This window comes from Ostrinia nubilalis, chromosome 5 (genome assembly GCF_963855985.1).
Source record: "Ostrinia nubilalis chromosome 5, ilOstNubi1.1, whole genome shotgun sequence".
In the NCBI taxonomy this organism is placed as follows: Eukaryota; Metazoa; Arthropoda; class Insecta; order Lepidoptera; family Crambidae; genus Ostrinia; species Ostrinia nubilalis.
Genome location: NC_087092.1, coordinates 12,847,251 through 12,867,848, shown reverse-complemented (window position 1 = coordinate 12,867,848; position 20,598 = coordinate 12,847,251). Strand labels below are relative to the sequence as shown.

The window sequence follows — 20,598 nt, the reverse complement described above, 5'->3', positions numbered from 1 at the left end:
AAATTCATTCAAAAATACAACTTCCAAAGCGACGATAATTTAAAAAAAAATAGCCACTGACAGCAAAAAAAAACCTTGTCTTTGGTTCGCGAAAAGTGCGTGAAGTAATTTTTTTGTGGAAATTTGGTGTGTATTTCTATGAAAAAGATTAAAATGTAGAGTTAAATTTAAGAAGTACTTTATCTGAATATTTTGTTGTGTTTCTTTACAGATATCGGTGTAAACAAATTACACCAATGGCGACTATATCATTCGCTAAAAGTTTGGTTAACCCAGGTAAAGATGCATTAATTGCTACAATTACAGAGATTTCTATACAATAATTACGTAAAGCTTACAGTAATTAACTAATGCAAAGTATTCATAGTATTGTCTACACAGTACCTATCAGTTTTCGTAATAAAAACGGGCATTTGGTTATCTGCTATTGGTATTATGTAAAAGCCCATTGATTTAGTTAAAACCTAAGCAAGGTTTACTATTAATAACATTCCCTGCTAATCCTGGGTCTTTTCTATGAGCTCCACATTACAAGTTGATACAACAAGTTTCTTGACAGAAAATCTTATTGAGGTTATCTTTTATTGATTAGACTGAAATTGCTGTTATTGAAGGTTACAACAGAAGGAAGGCTTCTAGTAATAATAGTACTTTATTTACAATAAGTTTATAACTGCAAATTAAAATCTCCACTGTAGTCTGTATTTAACAAAGAAATAGCGAATTCATTGTGACATGATACATACATTTTTGTTATTTATTTTTTAGCCTTGAATTTGGTGTTGAAGCAAAGCCATTGCTCACATTTGAGATGCTCAGCACTCCCGACCGTGACCCCTTTGAGTATTTTGTTGAGAAGGAACTATGCAGAAAAACAAGTATTTGAACGGACAAAACCTCATTGCAATGTTGGCACCATTGGCCATGTAGATCATGGCAAAACTACACTGACCGCAGCCATCACCAAAGGTAAAGTTGCATAAACATTTAGCGTAAAATATCATAATAAACTAAATAATGTGATAAATTCAATCTTGTCTTCACTTTTATAAATAAAACTTCACTTTTTGATTTACAGTATTAGCAGATCTCAACCTAGCTCAGAAGAAGGGCTATTCAGACATTGATAACGCTCCTGAAGAGAAGGCCCGTGGTATTACTATCAATGTTGCCCACGTTGAGTATCAAACTGAGGATAGGCATTATGGACACACAGACTGCCCAGGACATGCTGACTACATCAAGGTAATCAAGATCATTGTATCAAAAAAGTGTTGTTATGTTGCAGATTACCTAATAAAACAACTTTTTTTCAGGACTTACTTTTCCTGAAGTAGCCAAACAATATTTTTCTAGATCTAAATATTTTATTGTGCTTGCTATTTACAATCCTATTAGTAATAGATGAATAATAACAGGGAAGCGCTGGATGCAGGCCGCTACCAATCGATCAACGTGGAAAGCATTGGGAGAGGCCTATGTTCAGCAGTGGACGTCCTATGGCTGAAATGATGATGAATTAATAATAGTCTTATTATTCTTTATGTAACCACCATTCTACACTCTCTTTCCAGAACATGATCACTGGTACCGCCCAAATGGATGGTGCAATCCTCGTTGTTGCCGCCACTGATGGTGTCATGCCACAAACAAGGGAGCACTTGATCCTTGCCAAGCAGATTGGCATCCAACATGTTGTGGTGTTCATCAACAAAGTTGATGCAGCTGATGAGGAGATGGTAGAGCTTGTCGAAATGGAAATCAGAGAGCTTATGAGTGAAATGGGTTATGATGGAGACAAAATTCCTGTTATCAAAGGTAAAAATTAAATTATCATCTTTTCTAATTCTGCAAATTGTATAAAGATTCTGCTCTTTCTCCCTCAGAGAAGGGGATTTTAGTCAAAGACTGCCTTTGATTACTTACTGATCATATAAAATTTTACAGGTTCTGCTTTATGTGCCTTGGAGGGCAAGAGCCCTGAAATCGGCGCAGAAGCCATCACCAAACTATTAAAAGAAGTGGACACATTCATCCCAACACCCGTTCGAGAGTTGGACAAGCCTTTCCTCATGCCTGTCGAGTCTGTTCACTCCATCCCTGGACGAGGCACTGTCATTACTGGACGTCTACACAGAGGTAAATACAGATTAAATAGAGCTAATCACATATTTTTGTCTCTTTTATTGAGGTGCTAATGATATTTTAACATTACACAGGTGTCTTGAAAAAGGGAACTGAATGTGAAATTATTGGTCATGGCAAAATAATTAAAACAACAGTTACTGGAGTTGAAATGTTCCACAAAACTCTTGAAGAGGCACAGGCTGGAGATCAGTTGGGTGCCCTGGTCAGAGCTGTCAAGAGAGAACAGATCAAGCGTGGTATGGTCATGGCCAAACCTGGAACAGTGAAGGCGCATGACAATATCGAAGCTGCTGTATACATTCTGAGCAAAGAAGAGGGAGGGCGATCCAAACCATTCACCTCATTCATCCAACTACAGATGTTCTCTATGACTTGGGATTGCGCGTCTCAAGTAACTATTCCTGACAAGGAGATGGTTATGCCAGGCGAAGATACGACGTGAGTATTTTGTCTCTTTCTTACATTACTATCTCTCATTTTACTAATATTTAATAACATAATCAGTTCATTCATTCATTTCGACAGTTTCAGTTCAAATCAGTAATCATAATCTATTATTACAGATTACAGTTGAGATTAGTGAAACCAATGGTGTGTGAAACAGGACAGCGCTTCACTTTGCGTTTGGGAGACATGACTCTGGGCACTGGAGTAGTTACTAAAATCAACAAAAATCTGTCTGAAGATGAAAGGATGAAACTAATGGAAGGCAAGAAGGCGCGAGAGAAGGCCGCGGCTAAGAAGTAAATATTATAAATTATTTAGATTAGAATAGTGGTTCCCTTATAATTGTATGCATTTAAAATTAAAATAAACAATATAAAAACTACATTCCTTTTTATTTATTCAAATCCCATTTAATTCTTAAAACTTTTGACACCTATTGATATGTGAAATGAAGGTAGGGAGATTGGTTATACCTACCGCCAGGCCAGATCTATTTTTCTCATACCCCTAGGTGAAAAGGGGGTGTTTCACGCGTAGGTACGAAGTCGCGGGTTATCTTATTTAGGGCCGCGCATGGGCGCAGTGCACGTCGACCCATTGGGATCTTTTGTGCTTACCTATACCTTTATCCCCCCTCATCTGCAAAGATCCTATCCATATAGTGAATCAAGTGCTTGGGTGAGGACGGATAAGCCGACCCCAGGAGACCCATTCTAGTTCTAGCTAGCGCGTCGCATTCATGGACTCCGCCAGTTCTCCACATGCTCGACAGCTGTCGCGGGTTAGATAGATGTACTCGGGCCCCGGCCAAAGATTTTATTTCGACAACCACTCAACTTGCGCTTGCGCTATCGTATCGTAACCTATCCCTTCGCTCTCGCAGCCACAATCAATTGTTGCGTTTACACTGCGCGGAAATTAGCCAAGTCAAAAAAACAGGAGTGGGGATGAAATTCATTCATAATTCATCCCCACTCCACTGTTTTTTTGACTAACAGAGGAGTGGGGATGAAATTCATTCTTAATTCATCCCCACTCCACTGTTTTTTTGACTTGACTTGGCTAATTTCCGCGCAGTGTAAACGCAGCAATTAACATGGAATTTTGTCTGTCACAGGCAAACCTTTATCGCGCGCGTCTGTTTCATCCGAATAAAAACTATCCTGTCCTTTCCCGGGACTCGACTATCTCTATGCAAAATTTCATCAAAATCTGTTCAGTGGTTTAGGCGTGAAAGTAACACGGACAGACAGAGTTACTTTCGCATTTATAGGTAACTAGCTTTCCGCCCGCGGCTTCGCCCGCGTGGAATTTTGTCTGTCACAGAAAAACTTTATCGCGCGCGTCCCTGTTTCAAAAACCGGGATAAAAACTATCCTGTTCTTTCCCGGGACTCAAACTATCTCTATGCCAAATTTCATCAAAATCGGTTGCGAGGTTTAAGCGGGAAAGCGTAACAGACAGACAGACAGACAGAGTTACTTTCGCATTTATAATATTATAGGGTAAACCACCCAATCATTGGCACTCTACCAATTTATTGGCATGCTCCAGTTTTTTAAGAAAATTAAGATTTTTTGTAGCCAAACCTTATATTTTTTAGTAGAAATTGTACAGTAATATCATTTATCACTGAACTGGCAACACACGTTTTTTATTTTTTCAAACATCGCGGCGCATCAACCATTTGTTTGACAAACCGGGACCTAAGCGAAAAAAACAATCGAAATATTCGTTTTTTACTAAGGTAAGAGCTATCATAATCTTTGAAAAAAATGCAAATCTACCTTGTTGTTCTTATACATAATCATTTTTTCTCATTATTGAATATATTAACTGCCTTTTTAAAACATTATTTTATAATTTAACCGCCAACTTTTAATTATTTGTGGTGTGCCAACATTTGGTATGCGTAAAATCTGTTTATCCATTTTATTGGCACACATGCCAATAAAAGGGTAATTAAAATAATTTGAGTTTATTAAAAATTATACCTTGTTTGTCTCAAAATTGAGTTTAAATTTCATTTAAAATATTTTCTAACGTTTTGGATACACCAATCCAAATGTTGGCCCACTGCCAATTATATAAAATCCATTTATTGGCACGGGTGTCAAACATTGGTTAAAAAGGTGCCAATAAAAAAATATTATCTTTTTAGCCACTTTCAAAGCCTTTCAAAGTCTTATTCCACTAATCCCCATTGACAATCCCCGTCAACGGGATTAGTGAACTTTTTGTTCATTAATCCCCGTTAACGCCAATGGAGTTTATAACGTTAAAAATAAAATACTAATGTAAGAATCAGGTACCTTCTATTTATTATTGGATAATAACTCACTTATTATTTTTATTATCAAATTAAATTAAATTTAAGACTGAATACAATACTTTAAAAAAATTAACACTTACCTGATTAACCAAAAGCACTATGGATATTGAATCGTTATTCCTCATTCATCATTTAAAAGAAGATGGAAACGATTACATACAAATTTGGCCCAAAATCTAACAAGATAAAAATGGTGTAAATTAATAGCTTTGTAATCAGGCTTAAATTTAATTTAATTTGATTATAAAAATAATCAATAAGTGAGTTGTTATCCAATAATAAATAGAAGGTACATGATTCTTACATTAGTATTTTATTTTTAACGTAGTTTTCTGAATAAAGAAAAATAAAATAAAGTAATAAAATAAACATCCTGATCATCGCTCTAAGACCGGTCCGTTCACAGTTTTAACTGACGAGGAAGAACAGCTTTTTGTTGACGGGATAAAATAAAAATCAGTAGCAAAAAAGTATTTCCGAAGAGAAAAGAAGATTTGATAAAAGTGTTTTTGGAAAGTTTAAAACCATATTTCAAATATAAGCGTTTGAACTGATATGGTATGTTCCTATACAAATAAATGTTACTTTTCTTATAACAAAGGATTTTATTTTGTTTATTTCTATCATGAATCTCTTTAAAACCTCTACATAAGACCTAGCAGCTATTTTTCAGTCTTGCGAGAACAGTGCCAATAATAGGTAATTATCACTGCCAATAAAAGGTTTGGCTATGCCAACAACTGGTATTTTGAGGTATTTTTTTAAAAGGTACACTATATTGAATAAATGATTTAATTTATTAATGATTAGTACTTTATAATATTCTGCAAAGATTACAATACCAATATAAATGTTTTTATCTTTGATAAAACATATTTTTACATGTAAATTTTACCGGTTTTGTGAAGTAGCTGCTTAAAGTGCCAATAATTGGGTGGTTTACCCTAGTTGGGATTTGTATAGTAGATGAGATCCCAGTCTCTTACCTCTTGAATATTTTTTTTCAAGAATGGTAAATAATTTAAATTTAAATGATTGGTGTAGTGGTTCAGAACGGACTACTATTCCGAGAGGTCCCGGGTTCGATTCCCAGTTGGCAGAAATTGAAATAATGAATGTTAATTTCTGTGACGTGTCTGGGTGTTTTCTATGTATATGTATGTATTTACAAAAAAAAAGTATTTAAGTATGTTTATATCCCGTTGTCTAGTACCCATAGCACAAGCTTTGCTTAGTTTGGCGCTAGTCCCAAACTAAGCAGCTTGTGCTATAAAAATGCGCAGTGCGCAGTGTAAAAATGTCCAAGGATTTTTTTTAATATTTTTATACAAAGTAAGTATAAATAAGAGATATTTTAGGTTTCCATCACAATTTATTTAGAAAAAAAAGCTGGATGATAAAACAAGGAATTGATAAACAAAATCAAAATACAGTTTTAGTACATAACAATGGAATAAGTTTCACTGGCGTTATTATGTCATTCATAACTTGAAATTACTACAATAGTAAACTGCTTATATCTCAGATCTTGCTGACATTATTACATTAAGAATAAAGCAAACATTTTACAAATTTTACAATATCAATTGTTCCAGAAAGAAATTAATGTTACATGCGCAACATAGAAAATAATAAAAATGGATTAGTCAATACACAAATTTCAACAATTGAACCTAACTTTCATATATCTGGAACCTAATGGAATGAAAGAACAAATGACACAGTGTGTACATACAACTTCGGCTTGTTTTCCATTGAGATCAGATCAAATATTAACATAAAAATGTAAGACTATTGTCTGTGATGCTATCGATCTAATTTCATTGGAAAACTTACAACTTTTAAATAGTAAGAGGGCATTAGGAATTTATTAACAATCTATATTTACAAGTCTTCATCCTCTTCTGGTAGAGCAGTATCTTGGGCTTCCTTGAGATCTTTCTCGATTTGGTTCTGCCATTGAGGGTCCATGGTGACTTCTGGGGGGACCAAGGCGGGCATAGCAACAAATTCCAAGTTGCCATCACCAATTAACTTTCTAGCTAACCAAAGGAAGGGCTTCTCGAAGTTGTAGTTTGACTTGGCGGAAATGTCATAATACTGCAACAAAACATTATGGTTTAGTCAGATAATCACAGTTATCCACTAGTTTGCCTACATAAATAAGTTTGCTTACAGTTTATAACAACAACAAGTCTCTTTCATAAAAATGTGCAATTATTATTAGTCATGTCATACAGATAGTTTATGCAGGGAATATCAAACCAAGATAAGGTTAAGTTAAGTTAACCAGGGAATATCATACAAAATGAAGGAAAAATGTAAATAAATAATTTCCCTCCAACATTGGCCACTCTTGGACAAGTTAGGTTAGGTTTATGTAGAATAAAACTCACCTGAAGATTCTTTTTCCTGTGGAAAACGATTGTTTTCGCTTTGACTTTTCTGTCCTTGATGTCAACTTTGTTACCACACAGCACAATGGGAATACCTTCACAGACGCGCACCAAGTCTCTGTGCCAGTTTGGTACATTTTTGTAGGTGACTCGGGAGGTTACGTCGAACATGATGATAGCGCATTGACCTTGGATATAATAACCATCTCGAAGACCACCGAATTTTTCTTGACCGGCCGTATCCCAAACGTTAAATCTGATCGGTCCTCGATTTGTGTGGAATACTAGCGGATGTACTTCAACACCCAATGTGGCGACATATCTTTTCTCGAACTCTCCAGTCAAGTGCCGTTTCACAAATGTAGTTTTGCCAGTACCACCGTCGCCTACCAGCACGCATTTGAATGTGGGCATATCATCAGTCATTTTGAATTATATCTGTTTGCTTTATACCTGAAAACAAACCAAAAAAAGTTATGAACAATAGAAACCAATGATTGCATCTATGACTAATTTATACATTTATTTATGTCCGTTACTTTGTTTATAGTTTGATCCCTGTTTTAGAACTTTCAACAGGGATTTGGCTTGCAAATTTATGATAGTTGAAGTTGTAGTAAACTGACACAAGTTAAATTTGTTTTAAGTTTTCACCGAATGGCGCTCAGAAAAGCTCACAGGAATTTAGCTCAGGGATACCGAACACTAACGCGAATTCCAGCTGAATTACACTCGGGACCACTTAAATATTACAACAGACGTGAGGCACAATATGTAGAGAATTAAAGCACTTGATATAAAAACGTTATTTACCAAGATTGGCTAAGAAAAACGAGATTATACTCGATGCACTTAAAAGTCGTTACGGCTCACAATGGCGTCACTTGACTAAACGGAAGAATACTATGACAGCTACAGGCGCAGTGACTTTGGTAGTCAGTACAAGTACTTTTAAAATAAGTTATTTTTATTTAAAACCACAAATACAAGAAATTAAATATTTGTAAATTAAGTAAAATTAATAATCTAGGGTTTTCATCTAATAATTTGATACGAAGAATACTGTTATTACTTAATTAAATAAAATAGTTTTTGTTTTGAAAGTGCTGCTTTACCGACACTATTTTGACGTCATTTTCTGCCATAACCGTCGGCAACGCCATCTACAACTCTTTGAAAACTGACACAAATGAGACGGCTAGCAAGTTTAGTTTCGTTCGTTTCGTGTGTATCGATTTTTTGAGTGAAGTGAACGTAGTGTTCGTGTCCTTTAGTTTAGTGACGTTTGATAGAAAAATATCTGTGAATGGGATTGTGTAATAAGATAAAACGTTTATTTGGTGTGTGATATTCTGTAAAGGATGACGAAGGACAGGTTAGCGGCGCTCCAGGCGGTGAGTTGACTTTCGTTTCTTCTCAGCATTGCTCTAACCAAAGGTCTCGTTGGTGACCTCGAATTCGATGGATAGCATTGAGTTCATGTTCAGTAATCGGGAAACTTTTTGCCAATAAGACTTTCCCCCAGTCAAAATCTAATGTAGAATCGTGTAAGAAGTTTGTTTCCTGTAATTTCTTGAAATCTGATCGCCCCACCCCTGGCTTGACACCACTTGAATGATAGCTGTCATTGGAGCGAGACAATTTGTTGCGTTTCGTCCGCCGATTTACGAAACAATCGCCTTATCAACAGTTAGGTACTATTGTTTTTCACTTGAAACACCTTGCAGAGGCTGATTTCACACTTGAATAACCTCAGTCATAGGAAACAGCTTATTTTAACTTTATTCATTGTGTAGCAACCCTGAACACTTGAATACTTCCAAGGTAGATGTAGTCAAAATTAAATACCTATTAGGTATATGAGAGATAAAAAACTTTATATCAAGCTGTAACTGAATGTGTGTGTGTAACTGAATGAGTGGCAATACTTCAGTATTGCCACGGAGAATACTGGATAACCGAGTCACAGTTCATTGCGTGTAATGCCTACCCACAAAACTTAAATCCGGTTGATCCTATAAATGATAAGCCAATTTTTATTACAATGTCTCAAGTTGTGAATATTATAATTAATAATTTTTTAACTGAAACCATGTTGAAAAGAAAGAATTATTATTTTCAATTCTAAAAGCTTTATTGTTACATAGAACCATTGAGTCTGAATTTTATTATAATTTTTAAGATTATGGTTTAGCTATTTCTTAAAAAAATAGTTAATAAAAAAAATCATAAAAAAACAGTCCGCTTCAAATTTTAGTTTATTAATAATTATACTTTTGAAGTTAGAAGTTTTGTGTTTTTAAATTAGGTAAATAATCAAATAAACCATTATTATGTTTATCCAAATTAAATATTATAGCTCTCATTGATCAGTCCAACTGAATCTTAATCCATAATTTTGTATAATCAATTCAGTTCACTGTTACATAAGAATAAATAAAGTAATAATTTATTTTATTATAAAAAAAATATTCCTTTATTATTATTTATTCATGTTTTAAAAATTTTATAGCTCATAAATGTTTCCATAAGTTCTTCTTTTTTAGATTCTTTCATAAAGGAATTTTATATGAAATTTCTTATGGTTTTCAAATTTAATTAAAAGGCATTTAATAAAAAAAAATACCTATTTAGGGATTCTTATAATTTAACGAAAAAAATTAGGAAGTAACAATTTTCAACAAAGGAATGTATTTTTTTTACTTATTATTGAGCCATTATTTTTTTTATTGTTATAAATAAATAGCAATAAAATATTCACAATAATTCACATGTTAAACTTAAATTCTATTGAACATCCTACTATTCCTATATTATAAATGCGAAAGTTTGGATGTTTGTTACTCTTTCACGCAGAAACTACTGAACGGATTTTGATGAAACTTTACAGTATTATTGTTTATAACCCAGAATAACATATGTACCTAGGCTATAATTTATGACGATCTGTGACACTACATTTCACGCGGGTGAAGCCGAATCGATCAAAATCTCTCTATTTTTTCCAAAGTTCTTTCGAAACATTCTTCATATCTAATGGACACAAAACAAAACCATAATTTACTTTTTTAACTTTGCAAAAGTAAGCAAATTCGCGATGTAACAGTACTACTTTTGGTCTGTTATCAACGAGGGCGTCATCCGGCTCCGCGGCCTTCGCGCGTTGACTCATAAAAACAAATGTTGGCCGTCATACTTGCATCATCAATCTCGGAGTCCCTTTCGTGTGTTGAGTCCATGAAAAAGCCCGTCCATTGCAACCGGACATTAGTGCTGCTTTTGGCGTGTTATCTTTTTGTACATGTTATCCCATCAAAAACAATACTTGTCAAAAAAACCAAGTCTCGCAACTCAGTTGTTCTACGGTAAAAAGTTGTGAGATCCATGTAATACCAAGTCCAGGCCAGGAAATCTTTAACGTTTTACATAAATATATTGACTTGGCCATCGCATGAAAACACGTGTAAATTAAATTATTTAGTGCGATGGCCAAGTCAATATATTTATGTAAAACGTTAAAGATTTCCTGGCCTGGACTTGGTATTACATGGATCTCACAACTTTTTACCGTAGAACAACTGAGTTGCGAGACTTGGTTTTTTTGACAAGTATTGTTTTTGATGGGATCTCATTTCTTTTTGTATTTTGTAGACAGCAGTTATGTATCTAGAAAACTGGACCGAAATTGAAAAATTTTACTCGACTTGGCGGTTGCACTACCGTGCCCCCAAATCTCATTTCTTTTTGTATTTTGTAGACAGCAGTTATGTATCTAGAAAACTGGACCGAAATTGAAAAATTTTACTCGACTTGGCGGTTGCACTACCGTGCCCCCAAATATTTTAGTTTTTCCTTGATTCATACACCAAACACTACTTATATTCCAAATTTGAAGCTTCTAGGTCTGCTAGAAGTGCCTTAGAATTTTGATGATCGGTGAGTCAGTCAGTGAGTCAGTGAGTCAGTGAGTCAGTGAGTGACAAAATTAAGTAACTTTGACCCGTTATAATTCTTAAACTACTGGTTCAAATTGAATGAAATTTTAAATATACCGTGTCTTTACAATGCCTGCATAGCTAATGAAAATTCAGCCTTCTAGTTTTATCCACAACGAAGTTACAGGCGGTCGAAAATGGCCTGAATTGCTTCGAGAAAAGGATGGTACGGCCGTGCCGCTTTTTTGCTCGACTTGGTGGGGGCACTGCCGTGCCCCCAGATCCCTCATTTGGCAAAGTTTGTACCCTAAAAAAGTTACTAAAAGTCTAAAAGTTTGCCTATCCATATCCATGCCATGCCATATCCGGGAGATGACTTATTGCGCAAAATTGCCTGGAAGAAATAAAATGTTTAATATCTTAATATTTCAATAAATTCCAACCGGGGCAGGAAAGTTCTTGAGTAGCGACCACGAGCCGGAAGATGTAGCGTGGGCAGGCCTCTCACTAGGTGGACCGACGATCTAGTGAAGGTCGCGGGAGGTGCCTGGATGCGAGCGGCGCAGGATCGGTCTTCGTGGAAATCTTTGGGGGAGGCCTTTGTCCAGCAGTGGACGTCTTTCGGCTGAAACGAACGAACGAACGAAAGTTCAACCACCATATATGTACCTACACATTTGCAGATACGTAAGTTTATTTGCGCGTTCATTCTACCGCAACGTTAGTCGTATTTCTCAGGCAGGATATTCCAAGTGTAGAAGGAAATTGCATATTCTGCATTTCGCACTACAGGTACTGTAGGGAATAGGCTATATTATTTAATATAGGCTATATTATTTATCACAGCCTATAAACGTACCCTAGATTCTTTGAATTTTGTTGCCCAATAAACCCAAATCGGTTTTAAATATTTAGATACATACATTCGTACCTACTTCACCTGCAATACATCTACAAGACGACGAAAAGGTTGCTTCGTTATCGTCTGGGTAAAAAGTTTGGTGCCTTCTTTTAATACAATAAGCAATCTGTCTTGGTTCCGAAACGGGTTTTTGTCAGTTTTATCTTTAGGTAAAACTTCGTACAGTTTGATTGCAAAAGAATTTCTTCCTCGAATTGTAAAATACTTTTCCCCGTATCCTGTAAAAGCAAAAGCGTACGTTTAAAGGATGTCAGCATCAGTGTACTGTACATTCTAATTTCTTTTGAAGCGGGAATAAAATATGCTTTACATTTAAAAGCGGGCGTAAATGTTGTTTGATCTTAAAAGGAGCAGCACCGATGCCAGTAATGCGATGTCTTGAAAATGTGGTTTTAGGGAGGGCATTGTAATAGCTTTGACGTCATTTGCGACAGCTGACTCATAGCCATGCATAGCTTCTATTCAAGGTATATAGCCCGTCTCGTCTTGTCTGAGTCGGAGAGTGAATGAGACCTTTCTTGTAAACAACAACAACATTTTTCGTGCAGAATGTATTCACAAACAAGTTTTTTGTAGCCCTTTGTCATTTGGATACTTATAGATCCAAAATCCAAATATTATCCTCTATATTTTTCTTCTTTATTATATTTTTAATATCCGTTGTGCTTGTGCATTACCTAGGACAATGTGTATGCGCTACTGCTCATCCTCATCTTGTTTGCTTCTTGGTCCGATGATGACGTTTTAAATAGTATTGAGTGTTTGTATGTAAGGCCTTGTTCTTGAAATAGATCTAATTGATATTGCGGAATCTCTGGACATACCTACCAAGTGTTTTACAAACTTTATTTGTAGTATCGTACAAACCACACGTCATTTCTGCGGGATCATTCATAAGTCGCTATGCCACGTTAATTTGTTAATTAAATCTGAAATATGTACCATGGGCGTCTGCACTGGGCTCTATTTAACACATCATGCATGTTAGCTAGAGTCACAAGCGGCACTTACAGATTCTCTTCAATAAATCCTTATTATAGCCTGACCAGGAACATAAAAACCCTGGCATGGGGGCGCGACAATTGCATTTGATAGTGCAACACTGAGTACAGTCGTACCTGTGTTAAATTAATTGGCTAACTTTATGTATCAGGATTCAGGATTACGGGCTAATTTGATATTTTCATAAATTAACGAAAAAATATTATTATAGGTAACTGGTTTAAATAAATTAAATGAAACCATCAATCGAGCTAGTAGGATTTATATTATTAATCATGAATAATCAAATTCAGAACTTGAATATTCAACTGCAACTGCAATGAAGAAGTACCGAGTTTGATGCGTTCATGAGCACATGAACGCATCAAACTCGGTACTTCTTTCCCAATTCCATAAAATTCAACACTTAGAAAGTGACAAAAATTTTAAAATAGGTAGTTGAAACAAACCACAGCTAATTTTCATAGTGGACTGTACTATACGATAAACATGTCAGTCAATTTGACAACCTTTGTCGGAAACATTATTCAATGAAAATATTGTCCGAATCCTTAGTATTTCTCTTCGACAAATACTTTAACACATTGTGAACCACTTTTCTTTCACGACTATAAAAAGATTTTAGCAATTTAATTCACAAAATCAATTGCGCACATTTAAAATAAAGTTTGTTTACACTTTGACAGCAATAGACTGACATGCAAGGTGACATGTCAATGAAGTTTTCAGTTACTGTTGCCATTAAAATAAATTAGTACCATTAGTTTTCCGCAACATGGCGAGGGTTTTTATGTTCCTGGTCGGGCTATAGTTTACTAATTTCAGCATGTATGTCAGCGTCAAATAGTTTGTTCGTGACACCTAAAGTGGCCAAAAAGTTGACAATGAACACAACCTTATTCCAATTGCAAGAAAAACGTATTGCGAACTTTTTGACTACTGTGGGTGTCATGAACTATTTGACGCCGCTGACTGAACCAGATATTTTCAAACTAAATATGTAATAATATTTCTCTTTTAAGTATTTCTTGTGTGTATGTCAAACAAGCATGCCTAGCAGTAAGCACAATACCAGCGTCTAGGCGTCTGTGAGTTCTGGGACTAGAGATATTTGTGTTAATGTTACTGGCGTATGTCCAAATCAAGTCTGCTCTCAGCGGGTCGCCTAGGGTCGATGCGACGCTTCCGATGCCAAATTATCCTATTCACGATTTATTGATATCAAGCACGTCGTCGACCTAAGTGGTTAGTTTTAGATTAAATCGATCGGTTCGTTCAACCAACTCAGTTTAAGAAATTCCAGTGCTATTTTGAATTCAAATCTAATTCTAACGACATCAAAGTTTATAAATATCAAGTACGTCGTCGACCTATTCATGGGTGTATGTGGATAGGTTAGAATGGGTTAGATTAAATCACTCAGTTCATTCTCTTAACTTAGTCTGAGATCTTAATTTACGGTTTTGTAATGCAGTTCTACGAAACAATTCTGATTTTAACGACAATAAATGATCGTATTCTCGATTTATTGATAGCTAACTGTTCGATTTAATCTTCTAAGTGGTTAGATTAGTTTAGATCGAATCATTCGCCGAACTCAGTTTCAGAAATTCCACTGCCGTTTTGTAATGCAGTTTCAGTAAATCTAATTTTAGCGACAGTATCACGGCAGACGTCGCATCGGAAGTTTATACATTCTATATTGTGCAGTCTACGTATACGAGGCGCCGTGTTACATGTGCAATTCCGGCGAGTTCCAGTTTCGAATGTACGAGTATTGCTTGCTGGGGCATAAATCAAACTTTTAAAAGTTTTCATTTTAATTAAATCGGGGTCGAATGCAAATGAAAGGTTACTTTATTATTTATAGGGGTTACTGGTGATTGGTGTGATAGAAGTTTCCCACGAACTTTATTTCCGTTCATTCCCGCAACAGTTTCATCCGGAGGCATCTGTTACTTGTTAAATTGTATGAATCAGACGCAACAGACATTGTAACATTTGATTTAAGTAAGATTGTTGTTTGTTTCAGAAATTCAGTGACTCTTTTGAACTCTTTTCATAACTTCATTTATACTGGAAGATACAAAATATAATTTTAATAAAAAGTCTATCAAGATTACAAAAAATACAAAATTACAACGATCCAAGCAAGAGTACGGGCGTATTTTTAATAAAACGTGAACCTAACGTCTTTGTCAGTTCGCAAATGACTTTCCTATCTACATCGAATTGCATACTAAAACGTATTAAAACATTTTGGAATCTCGAAACGATGTGAAACTTTGAGCTAGCGCGCTCCCATCTTATGAGGCGTGAAATAATTCCCTAAGAAAATTTCGCTGTATTTTATTCATATAACTTTAAAATATCTTTAGCGAAGTTTCGAATAAAGTTACATTGGAAATGTTTAGGAAACGCGTAGCAAGGAAGCTAAAGATCAATGTTAAAATTTCTTATTTTCATAATATACATACAGCTACCTACACTCTTGATTCTGAAATAAAAAACTGTAAAAATAAATAAAACCCCTATCCTTGCATTACAATACGGAAGTGATAGCAACGTAAACAAGCTATGTCATCGTTTTATCAACTACACCCTTCTTCTTGGAACAAAAATAACATAGTTTGATAAATCGGTTCACCATCCAGCTACAAAGCGGAATAGGCGTTTGTTATTTCCTTGGTAATTAACTGTAAACAAGGGTGCATGCCCCGCCTTGGGGATCTGGGCGGATTCGTGACATCGTTACATAGGTTGAATGCGGAAACAACACAACACTGTTATCACACGATTCGGGTCGCTCTAGCTTTCACCTTTCCATTTCAAAGTGTCCTGTATTTTCTCAAGCCCTAAAACAAGAAGAGCTGATGATTGTAGAAAAACACATTCAACGTTCGATGTTTGCGTAACGTAATTTCGTATGTGTAATTTAAACGTTGTTCGCATCACGAAGTTAAGGTTTTCTAAGGCTATGTAAGGTTTTATTGTGAATTTGTGACGTAAAAAGGTTTTCTCTTTCATGGGTTACGTCAGACGCATATAATATTCACAAGGCGCGTACTGGAATTCTGGGATGATGTCCGCAAGATTTGTCACCCTTGATAGACGACGTCCAATCCTTTATGTCTAATCTTAAATCGGATAAAGTAGAATGGATACACAGTACATTTGTTAGGTCAAGGTTTATGGGTTAAGTAGACATCATAATTGCAAATAAATTTCTTTCTGCTTTTGTTTGTTCCAAGTACATTTTGATAATTGCGAAGGTCGGATTTTCTGGCGAGGTCTGCTAATTCGATACGATATCGGTTGCAATAATGCATGCGGTTGTCTAAGCGGCCGCTCGCGGAACTTCGGAAGTGTCATGGGGGCGTAGCGGAGCCGCAAGGGGGTTGTGGTTACGTAACTTCCATACCATCCGCATCAGTCTTCGATAGGGTTGCAGATGTCCCAATAGTGAATGGACATCTGATGATAAACGATTCCCACGCGATCCCATTGCGGGCACAGATAGTAACAAAGTAAGAAATCCTCTCTTCGTTCAAGATAAATATTGCCTTTATGCTATACTAGCTTTTGCCCGCGGTTTCACCCGCGTGAAATTTAGTATTTCACAGATCGTCATAAATTATAGCCTATATATGTTAATCTGGGTTATAAACAGTAATACTGTAAAGTTTCAACAAAATCCGTTCAGTAGTTTTTGCTTGAAAGAGTAACAAACATCCAGACATCCAAACATCCAGACATCATGACATCCAAACTTTCACATTTATAATATTAGTAGGACTGATGAATAAGCTAAAACACTGTAAAGTTCCATCAAACTCCGCCCAGTAGTTAGGAATAAATCATAAAGGATTAAATTAACATTTTCAAAAAAATACATTTATTTTTCATTCTATTCCCTTTCATTTTGAACTGCACTGTAGAAAATTGTGGATGACATCTGCCGCGTTTGGAACTTGCACAACCCTAGATCTGTCTTGCTTCGACAATGAACACCGTGGCGCCTATTGTCGACGCTCACACGCTTGCTTGCATTACGGCTTAGCTTTTTTATTGGCCAACGGTGCACCGTTCCAGCAGTTATGAAGCTTTTATAACACCAAGTACAGTCAGAAGCATACCAGACTACGTATTTTTGTGGCAAAATAGCACATATTGCTGCTACTAGATGAGTTGCCATAGTCTCGCGTGATATGCTGTCGTCTGTACATACATCCTTTGTTCCATCCAGCTTCGAAAAGCATGTGAGGTTCACACAGATTTCTGTCCTTTATAAATTCTTTAGCAGGCATTAATCTATGATGGCTGTGGGTAGTGCAATGCGGCTGGAGGGAGCAATCTTTGGAGAGCTCTTATTTAGAGGGTCGTAAATAAATGTACTAGCGTTAGCAGCAGCGGTCTGCCCTTCAGCTTTACGACTGGTCGTACTGTAAACAGGCGTACCGCGTGAACCTCGGCTTTGGTGCTGTCAGCCATTTTGATTAGTATCGCAACATGAAATAGGTCACGATATGTTCGCTGCATAATAATAACCTTGTAAAACAGTCGATATTTCATAGGAACGCCACTAACGACTTTGCGATACGACAGTTTCATATTTAAGGTTTAAATAGAAATACGATGAATTTTTTCCTGCCTTTCGTATGGAAAAATAATAATAGACTTTTCCTATTTGGGAATATACATCACAAATTGTCTATAAATTATACAAATACTTTAACAAGGAAGGCTTTTGGGAAAATCTGCTGGCCAGTCTAACCGAAACGGTTGGATCCCAAGAGACCAATAAATATTTTGGGGCTAATGATACTTAGAAGTTTCGAGATAACCAAAATTATTAGCTTATTAAAATTTTATTTGTGTAGATAACGCAGTAGGTAGGGTACCCATTCGAAAAGTAATAATTGTTGATTACTCTCCCGTTCACAGGTTCGAAAGTATCCGATATTATCGGATATATCTTGATATTATCCAATTGAATATCCTCGAACCATGCTTACGTATAACGGGAGGTTATCACCAAAAATGATAAATGCTGATTATCTTTGAACTTTTATCGTGAATCGTATTTTGTGAAATTCGATTACTAAATCACAGATTCATTCCTCCATTTGTTGACGCACAAAGCCCTTTTAAAAATGTAGCGTCCGCAGAGTTTCCAAGTGGGAGAAAATTTTGAGCAACAGGCGTATCCGCCAAACTGAATAAGTTCGCAATCATTAAAATTGTTCAAATTAATCTCGCCGCTGTTTTCAAGGGACCAAATAGCGAGGGTCAAAAGTTGTACGTGGATCGAGCGATCTAGATGCCACACCACGCGTCCCGCCTGTAATTATGTGCCGAGATTTAGAGATTTCGTTGTGTTGACCCAGATCTGCTCGATCCCCTTGACAGCCGTGAGCCGCGCCAGATTCTGTATTGTTTCTGCGGGGCCGTAACGACCGCCCGTTGACGGTATCCATGCCGTCGTAGTTCCGAAGAAAAACCATCACGAACTTTTTGTCCCGAATCGAAGTGCTTTTCGCCGCGGGAGGCCAACAATGCCAGTTGGCAATATCCGCAAGAATGCTAAAGTTATAATTAAATTGTTTTTCTCGCAGCTAGTTAATGCCGAATCTATAAGAATTATTGTAAACCCCCAATCCTATCCTACATGTGCTTGACCTTGTTCTTGTCTTTTTAGCGTTCAAATTATGACTATATCCAGACCTTCGGCTGAATGAATTGATTGACATTTGAACTGTGCCCTTTTACGATACTCATTGTCCCGAAATGTCATATCACTGAATTTTATTGATTGTATGAGTCAAATGAAAACTTACTGATTCTAGAATATTACGTGGTTTAGTAAATGTTAAAACAAAAATATAAAAAAACACTTTATTTAGACTTTATTTTGCTTTACTACAATCTTAGTAAATTAATGTATGATTGATAAATATTGAAATAAATACTGAAATGATTATATCTAAATTTACACAGTGGGCTTATAGAAGTAACGTTGAGGCGAATTTAGAACCGGCCGGAGATAAATTTGTGTTACACGGCGTTCCCCCTGGGTCCGCCCGAGGGAGGCTCCGGTCGGGAAGGTGAAGGCCGAATTATTGTTCGTTGCGTAAGTACTCGAGTACGCTATTCTGCAGGAGTTCGGCGTTATGACTTATCGACAACCGTTTGTTACCCTTCACAAAATCACTCGCTCCGAAGTTTGTCTTTGGCGCTAAAAAAGCCAATTAATCATGTTGCGACACTTGTGACTTTGCGGGTGCTTCTTTTGAAGTTATCGTAAAAGAAACATTGTTAAGTTATTTAGATTTTTCACGGACATCCATCAAGCTACCAGCTAGATGCGATGGAATAGGCTTTCAAGTTGCCTGAAAAGTGGGTTTGGACTTTGAAACATTATCAGATTATAACTTATTAAATACCCACTATGTTGTATTTTTAAAGTACAAAATTGTAGGTAGCACTTTAAATAATCAAAAGTAAGCTCTTCCTTGATTGAAATGAGAACTTAAATAAAAATAAATAATCATGATAAAATAGGTTTAATACACATACAGAGACAGATTGCGGAGGATCGCCCGTGTCGCTCATTCGTTTTAATTGAAACACATGTCCGGATTTAACTGCTGAACCCAGATTACCGTGTGACACCCGGGTAGCTGGCGGCGTCATGCTTGTACCTTGAAAGTGGAAACTGTCTCGGTGAAGCGTGACACAATGAAAATATTTAACATTCACAAAATACAACGCAAAGCTGACTATTAAAAGGAAAAGTCGCAATTCTCGATCAGCCAGAAAATTGGTTTTTGTTTGTAATGCCAAGGTAAAACACAATTTGAAACTTCGAATAGATGATTTTGGAATTAAAATTGTGAGTCACCTTTGTTCCAAATCCAATACTGTTAGGTCAACAACACCTACTTTAATAGTTAAGAAATGTATTTCAATTCAGCTACAATTCCTTTCAGCGTGTTTAATGTGTAATAGATTTTATTAACTCCACAAAGATTTTCTTGCCACTTACGCGAACACGAAGCCATATAGAAAATTATTAATGTTCTTAAAGCGATATTTGTTGGCTACCAGCAAGCCAATACAGAGTCATAATACAGAGTCATATATTGTGGTTCGATTGAAATACGTGACCTGACTCCCGATGCGGTGGCTTCGCCCCAACACTCGACAACATGTTGAAACGGTTCGCCCCACGACCCGGCTAGGGATGTGGATACATTTTGCGAGCGAATAAATGAGGGTCTTACAAAAGCGACTCTGTCATTTCAAGCGTATTCCTCCTTTTATGCCTGTAACGCGTTTGAATGATATTACCTTCAGAGAAACGAACATGCACTCAGGCGAGGCATTTCAATCTTAACTTTTCCACTTAACTTTTTC

The 20,598-nt window shown here is 36.3% G+C and overlaps 3 protein-coding genes across 5 annotated transcripts in view; 2 read left to right on the top strand and 1 right to left on the bottom strand.

Annotated features, from left to right (window-relative positions):
• Positions 1 to 39: 39 nt before the first annotated feature.
• On the top strand, positions 40 to 2,977 carry LOC135072272 (elongation factor Tu). The gene is made up of 8 exons (XM_063966211.1): positions 40 to 126; positions 212 to 276; positions 769 to 969; positions 1,079 to 1,245; positions 1,575 to 1,818; positions 1,948 to 2,139; positions 2,220 to 2,586; positions 2,712 to 2,977. Exons 2-8 carry the CDS (start codon positions 237 to 239, stop codon positions 2,893 to 2,895), a joined length of 1,395 nt encoding a protein of 464 aa, XP_063822281.1. The 5' UTR covers positions 40 to 126; positions 212 to 236; the 3' UTR covers positions 2,896 to 2,977.
• Positions 2,978 to 6,279: 3,302 nt separating this feature from the next.
• LOC135071960 (GTP-binding nuclear protein Ran) lies at positions 6,280 to 8,237 on the bottom strand. Of its 3 annotated transcripts, none has more exons than XM_063965863.1 (3): positions 8,137 to 8,237; positions 7,324 to 7,776; positions 6,280 to 7,027 (listed from the first exon to the last, which is right to left on the bottom strand). In XM_063965863.1, exons 2-3 carry the CDS (start codon positions 7,747 to 7,749, stop codon positions 6,812 to 6,814), a joined length of 642 nt encoding a protein of 213 aa, XP_063821933.1. In that variant the 5' UTR covers positions 7,750 to 7,776; positions 8,137 to 8,237; the 3' UTR covers positions 6,280 to 6,811. The 3 variants fall into 3 exon arrangements, with proteins under 3 accessions (XP_063821933.1, XP_063821936.1, XP_063821934.1); XM_063965866.1 differs by lacking the exon at positions 8,137 to 8,237 and adding an exon at positions 8,034 to 8,106; XM_063965864.1 differs by lacking the exon at positions 8,137 to 8,237 and adding an exon at positions 7,863 to 7,987.
• Positions 8,238 to 8,334: 97 nt separating this feature from the next.
• LOC135071961 (syntaxin-1A) overlaps positions 8,335 to 20,598 on the top strand; it is a 58,802-nt gene continuing 46,538 nt past the window's right edge. The window contains exon 1 of the mRNA XM_063965867.1: positions 8,335 to 8,717. Coding sequence (XP_063821937.1) covers positions 8,685 to 8,717 — 33 coding nt within the window. The 5' untranslated portion in view covers positions 8,335 to 8,684. The remainder of the gene's footprint in view (positions 8,718 to 20,598) is intronic.

Excerpts from the sequence above, each read along its gene's own strand:
- LOC135071960 (XM_063965863.1), bottom strand. The coding sequence starts at position 7,749 with ATGACTGATGATATGCCCACATTCAAATGCGTGCTGGTAGGCGACGGT. Across the intron at positions 7,028-7,323 it reads ACAGGAAAAAGAATCTTCAG|TATTATGACATTTCCGCCAA; the intron begins GTGAGTTTTATT and ends GTTTTGTTGCAG.
- LOC135072272 (XM_063966211.1), top strand. The coding sequence starts at position 237 with ATGGCGACTATATCATTCGCTAAAAGTTTGGTTAACCCAG. Across the intron at positions 1,246-1,574 it reads GACATGCTGACTACATCAAG|AACATGATCACTGGTACCGC; the intron begins GTAATCAAGATC and ends CTCTCTTTCCAG. Across the intron at positions 2,587-2,711 it reads ATGCCAGGCGAAGATACGAC|ATTACAGTTGAGATTAGTGA; the intron begins GTGAGTATTTTG and ends CTATTATTACAG.